This window comes from Apium graveolens, chromosome 9 (genome assembly GCF_009905375.1).
Source record: "Apium graveolens cultivar Ventura chromosome 9, ASM990537v1, whole genome shotgun sequence".
NCBI classification, from domain to species: Eukaryota; Viridiplantae; Streptophyta; class Magnoliopsida; order Apiales; family Apiaceae; genus Apium; species Apium graveolens.
Window position 1 is genome coordinate 256,444,312 of NC_133655.1, and position 6,795 is coordinate 256,451,106.

General features: G+C 33.7%; 1 protein-coding gene across 1 annotated transcript; it reads right to left on the bottom strand.

Annotated features, from left to right (window-relative positions):
* Nucleotides 1-2,632: 2,632 nt before the first annotated feature.
* On the bottom strand, nt 2,633-6,184 carry LOC141687138 (VAN3-binding protein-like). Its single transcript, XM_074492305.1, has 7 exons — nt 5,889-6,184; nt 5,581-5,706; nt 4,078-4,498; nt 3,731-3,949; nt 3,602-3,651; nt 3,113-3,170; nt 2,633-2,931 (listed from the first exon to the last, which is right to left on the bottom strand). The coding sequence occupies exons 1-7, from the start codon at nt 6,153-6,155 to the stop codon at nt 2,675-2,677; spliced, it is 1,398 nt and encodes a 465-aa protein (XP_074348406.1). The 5' UTR covers nt 6,156-6,184; the 3' UTR covers nt 2,633-2,674.
* Nucleotides 6,185-6,795: the final 611 nt, after the last annotated feature.

Sequence of the window (6,795 nt, forward strand, 5' to 3'; positions counted from 1 at the left end):
TTGGACTTTTGTAACACTAAATTTTTACATATATGTAATGCAACATAAACACTCTTATGAATAGATTAATATTTACAATATAATTATATAAATACAGATATAATTATAATCTATATAAACAATTCATGCAGTTTTAAACAGAATTATAATAATGATCTGGGGTAAAATAAAAATAAATTAATTATAGTCAATTACATTAAAGACAAAATATGGAAAACTTGAATAATGGTCTCGGACCACAATAAAATAATATATAATATTTACTCGGGCAAATAAAATTAAAAATCAAATGTAATTTGTTGGTAGGTATAATGTCCCCAGATTGGAAAAATAACATACACTATTCATCCGAATTTAAACGAAATTATAATATTGATCTAGGCAAATAAACGGAACGTAATATTGTTACTTGGATTTGCTTTATAGGGCTAAAACAAGATAATGAAATGTTGTTTATCCAATATTAGACCCAATTGAAACTTGAAAGATAATTCGTTGGTCAATATAATGACATCGAGTTAAAACAAAATAATATATACTACTCATCCGAGCTAAAATAAAATAATGTTCAATCCGAACTAAAATATTTAAGAATAAATTAAATATAATTACTTGAATTCGATTGATATAAAAGACCTTTATCTCTAAAATTTCCAAATTATTTTATTAATATGGACAACTTAATTAATTTTAAATTAAAATACTCTAATTTAAACTCATTGCCCGTTTACTTGGACGTGGTTTTCAGAACTTATTTAGTTAGACCAATTTATGAACCAATTTATTTAAATATAATTTAATGGTTCGAATTATTTTAAAATTTTATTAACCCATTTTCACATGCCTAATAATTGTAAATACCTATTTTAAATAAAAGATAATCAATTATATTTAATCGGGCATAAAAAATTTAATTAATAAAATAAAACTTATTTAATTTTATTTTTAATTTTAAAATTATGTTGGTATATTAAGTGATTTAGAAATAAAACTTCTAATTATTTAGTTTTTCTTTATGATAGAAATAAATTATTTAGGTTGTTACTTGTTTTTCACGATGATTGCATAATCACGGGGGAAGTTGTTACTTTCAAGTTAACGAAAGTTACCTTTAAATTTGTTAAAAGAAGAAGAAGAAAGCAAAGGCGGTATTTGCTATCCTGGAAGTGTGGAATCAAATTGTTAATTTATTCTAGAATAGACTTGTGTCTTTCCAAATTGGGTTAATTAGGTTTATGAAAAGGAAAGGTGTTGGTATATTTTTGGAATAAGAACATGCCATTTTTAAAAGCATTAAAGCAATTAAATTGATGGGTTGATACCTCTCAGCACAATATAATTTTTAATTAACCGCATTCTCATCAGTCCAAAATAGTATCTGAATTTTTTAAATGTTTCCTTATCAGCAACGTCAGACTTTAATTCTTAACATTATTCTTCTCTCACCTTTTAATTAGCAGCCTTTACAGTATGGTTGCTTTAAAATACATGAATTTTTGGGAAAAATATCCTCAACTTGTTTTTTCACGAATATTTTATTTTCCCCAGCTTATTTCCTAGTGAAATATATTTTCTATAGGCGATAAGTTTGCATGATAAACGTTTTTCTATAAGACGTTCACCAGATATGCTAAGAGGATATTTTGTATAGGCCCAAATTTGTTACATTCGGCTATGGCCCAAACTACATCAGCAACTTTTCTTGCCATTGGCCCATTGTAGATTGGTTATCTATTCTCCTCGTACAGAATTCTGTACTCTCAAGTTTTTTCCCGTTGAAAGAAAAGAAAAGAGAGAGAGAAAGAAAAAGAAGTAAATAAAAAATTTCTTTAACGTAGTTCTCAAGTTTTTTTATAAAGTAGATAAAATTTTGAATATATTAATTTGGAGGGAAGCATATTTAAATGTATTTAAATGTATGTGAGAATTTCTCTCCAATCATATCATTTTTGAGAAAAAAAATTGGATGGAAAATTTTGAATTTTTTTCTTTCAATCTCTTCTCTCCCAAAATACTCCCGACCACGACTTATAAAGAAAATTATATAAATTTCTTTTCCGTTCTCTTATTTTCTTACCTTATTTTAACTCGGGAGCACGAAAAGTAAATCTAATCATAAAATTATATCTTGCTTGCAATAAATGCATGACTATAAGCAAAGTTATTTCATAATAATTTTGAATAATGTTACAAGTTCCAAAATTGTTCTCCAACGACAATTACAATGGGCAGAATTAGGGTTGTGATTTGGGTCGAGCGAGTCAAGTTTCGAATCGAGCGGAATTTAAATTAAAATTAATTGAGTCGAGTCAGCTCGTTTAAATAAACTTGACTCGTTTAATTTTACGAGTCGAGTTAAGCCGGCTGGTTTAGCTAAACGAGCCGATTTTGACGGATTGGATGAGTCAGCTTGTTTTGGTTTTACACTTAATCGATGATAAACATCTACCCGAACTCGGCTTGTTTAATTTTACGAGCCGAGTTGAGCGGAATCGTTGAATTAAAAAAGAAAGTCACCTTATCACTGATGTTTGTGGGCTTTAATCATTTTATTACCATAACTCCATAAGCAACTACCGGTTTGCATAGTAATAAATTATTTTACATGAAATGCTTAAGAGCAGCTAACATTTAGCTATTACTACTTGGTTTTGAAGTCCTAAAATATATTTTCTTACCCCTTTGACATTTGTACCTGAAAATTGTTGTCTCGTGGTTGATTTTTCTGTCCATTCTTCATCTGTGATGCTACTGAGAGAAGCCTAGATACCCCTCGAGTCCACATCTCGTATTCCCTGTCATTCTTGCATTCGAATTCTACAATTCCACGTGTCGTTGTTCTCAGTCCAAAGTAGCGATGTTGCTCTCCATTCTCCGACAACTGTCTTCCAGGCCATGCTGTCGTGTTCATGCGCACCTCCAGCACTACATCTGCAACTCCAACAAAAATGGCGTCTTACATTATTTTTAATTTTTTTTCAAAAATGGCGAGCTTAGGCCTCTTTTCTTGATCTACATTTTCAATGATGTGTCGTGAACTTGTCACAAGAGATGTGTTTTTGCTGCTTGAGTATCAAATACTTTTACCAAGATAGAACTGTAAATAACTTACTTTTCTTCTTTTTAGTTATGGTAGAACCAGCATGTTTGCTTTTCATCTTCAGCATTACCTGCAAAATAAGGAGACCCTGAGTTTCATTTCTCAGAGTAGAATTCATGATTAGGAGTTATTAGAGCTCATGTTTAGGAGGGGTGTCAACTTCACATAACCCAACAACCTCAAATTGTTGACACTTGTTATAGCGGTACTCTGGCTTGTAATGGTTCCCCTAGCTTGATTACCGTGCACTTAAAAACTTGATAGTGGCTTCTAATAACACTTTAAGATTTTATAAGTGTTTTTCATCTACCATGTTATTGAGCTCAGATTTTGGATATTTAGGAGAGGTCTCGAGTTCGCGTATCCTAAATATCCTCACCTCACATTGTTGATACTTGTTATGGTGGCCTAACTTGGTGACATGTTTTGTAATTAGTAGGGTTTATTTTGCTGCAGTGAGTTAGTAGACTCTGGCTTGTAAAGGTTCCCTAGATCAATTACCTGTCCACTTCTATGAATGTAAACTGACACAAATTTCCAGTGAAGATCACCTGCAACATTATAAAAGTCTCTGTTAGAACAAAGTTTAGACACTTAACATGTCTTCGCTTTAGTTGAAATAGCAATTACCATTTCGAGTTCTTTTAAGAAGCTCACTTCCTTTGGCAAGGAGTTTTTGAATACATGCATCCGGGGAATTTTCTTCAGTAAATTGCTCCTCAGAGCATCTGGCACTTAGTTCATTTTGACCAAATCCCACACCATATCCTTTACCTATTGGGATTACTGCTGCAATATTCCATGCTTCCTTTAAAGCTCTTGCTTTTAAGGTTGCTGCTCCACGTAGAGCTGCACGGTATACTCATTCACGTCTAAATTAAAAGCATTTGTAGTATTACTATAGTTGTGATATTTCTCATTTACACAGCAAATGAGAAATTATCAGCAGAAGCTTTGTACAGGTTTATTTATATTACCTGTAGCAGCTGCAGCTGTAAGAGTCAATATATCTCCATGTGATCTAACATTAACAGCTGAATTAACAACTGATAGAAGGTGGTGTTGTTCAGCTCCTAAGGACTCCGCTGCTTCCACACAACGTGCAGCGACTAATGTTGCTGCTGAAGCTACAGCCATGTCAGTCTTTGCCATTTGTTCATCCTTTGTAGAAGCTGATGTTGTTGCCGTGGCTGCTGCAATGGCCGCCAGTGCAGCAGCCACTCCAGCAACTGTTACAGCTGCGTGGATTTGAGCATTTTGAGCTCTGTTATCTTCTCTTTTCTTTTCTTTCCTATCCTTTAACCACCTTCCAACTGTCCTGCCGCCTGATGTGTTGCTGCCGCCACAATTGGGACTTTTTGCAGAAAGAGGATTTACTGTCTTGTTTATTCCCAAGTACTGCATTGCATGATTTGTATTACAAAATAATTAGCTGTTTCGATTGAACACATTTTTTTCAAAATATTAAAAAAAAGATAGCGATAGGGACAGGTCCACGTTTCAATTGAAAAAACGGGTCATGGATGGTTAAATTTTAGCAAAATTTATTTGTTATGTTTGTCCAAAGAGTTGAAGCTGTGAATTGTAAACGCAACATGTTTGAAATTAACTCAGCCATCATACTATTATTAGTAAGATTACGCAGTTAACCAGAAATCCGGGGGTCAAAAGCCCACGACTCAGACTAGCTATCTTATTCCTATTTGACGACGAATATTATGTAACTGTCTAGTGTAAAAAAAAGAATGGAAATGTCTTCAAATAAGAAAACAGGGTTTCTCAGAGGTCAGTCAGCCCCTCTGCATCAGGGTATCTGGGTATTTTGTTACCAGTTAGATACATGCACTATTACCAGTCCACTATTTCTCTACAAGTCAAAAATTTACTGTCCATGGAAGAACAAGTAAGAAGGGTAAGAAACTGAAAGCAACATTGACTTTACATGTTCTCTTCAGTTCTGTCTGTAATTAAGTAGTTAAAAGTTTACATGGGGATGGTCCTTCAACCTGTATATAACTGGTATCTTGACTCTTGGGAAAAACAAGTGAAAGGGGATAGAATGAAAGATAAGGGTCATGGCATCTAGGCGGCTTATGAGATGAAAGCATTGTCTGATTTGCTTCCAAACAAAGAATTGACTGCAGCTAGGCAGTTTTAGTTCGGAACATACTGGTAATATATTTTTTTATGAACGGTTTAAGTTTAATACCATGCGGCCGATTTTGTCAATAAATTAACTTCTTTAAATAAAAATACATGTAAAGTTTGTCGCTTTTTTCTTTTCATCTTTCTTCATATCGAAAGAATGATGAAAATTATCCTCTCTTTGTTTTGTTCTCTACATTTTATTCTGCATTCAAATTACTTCATATTTATGAATACAAAGTTTATGTATACATATATAGTTATCAAATGCTTAAACAGAGATTAACTGATGTAACAAATGATATTAACGTGCACAAATTTATTTAGCTGCACACCTTGACGATGTCTTGATCATATTCTTGTGTAGGGGAAAGTGGATGACTGTCTGAAGCTTCTACGAGCGAAGCATTAGATGGTCCACTGCTGTGAGATAATCTCCCTGAAGTTATTGGCGATATAACCTGCTATTCATTTTTATTTTCATTCACATTTTACTCTGAAACCTATTAACTAAGTTCCACTAAACGGAAAGTGTTGCAGGAACAATTGTTTTCACGTGTTCTCAAGCTAAAACCAGTTTTCATATAAGGCTATAACTCACAAAAGATTTACTACAAAAAGAAGAGAAGAAGAATAAACTCACAGTTTGAGACATAATGCGTTGGAGCACAAGTTGGGAACTTGCAGAGGAAGCAAACGAGAATGTGTTTCCTGGTAGCACCACGGACTCCTCTTTTCCAGCACCAGCAGTTATTTCATCTGTTATGCAACTACTGAAACTTGTATCAGTACTTTGGTTGTTAGACTGTGTTGAGGGATAAATTATTAACCTAGGAAGAGGAGAAGCGTCTGAATCTGATATTGAAAGTTGAAATGCTGAAGGACTCCATGACCTTGCCAAGAACTCCATCGACTCTGTTGGGCTTTCGGGCAACTGAACACCACTCTCTACTTGCCTTTGCTCCGGCCACCTACTCCCCATTGTTGATTGTTTACAAAATCAACTTGAGAAACATATACAAGTTTTTGCTTTAATGCTTCTTTTGTTTTTTCGACTGGCCTTTCTAAAGAGAGCTAGTAGGGCTTAATGTGTGTGGACATTACTATGTTAGTATATACTAAACGTGTGTGAGATATAAGCTTGCTGGTCATTCTTCCACATGTCATTCTCTTGTTTGCTGGAAATAAAAAAGGGCTCCGGAAATAACATTTCCCTAATTTAGTCGAATTTCTGTCGTTATACAGTTTAGTTCCGGAATTTGCAGACTTTGGTTTCGTTACTGGCACGTAGACACCTCATCCCAAATTAATATAGTACAGCATCAGTTTAATCACCTAACTTAATTTCAACTCTAAAGTTTTTTCCAAGTGCAGAAGAAATATGAAAACTCAGCGCGGTGACATGATGGGGGGACTTGTCATTGACAGAGTTTTTTACTGTGGTCAGTAACCATAAATCGACACAGTTAAAGCTGTACATGAGTAATCAACTTTATGCACCAGCTGATAAGTAGTAAAATTCTTGTATTATCAGTTTATGATTGTAAGTT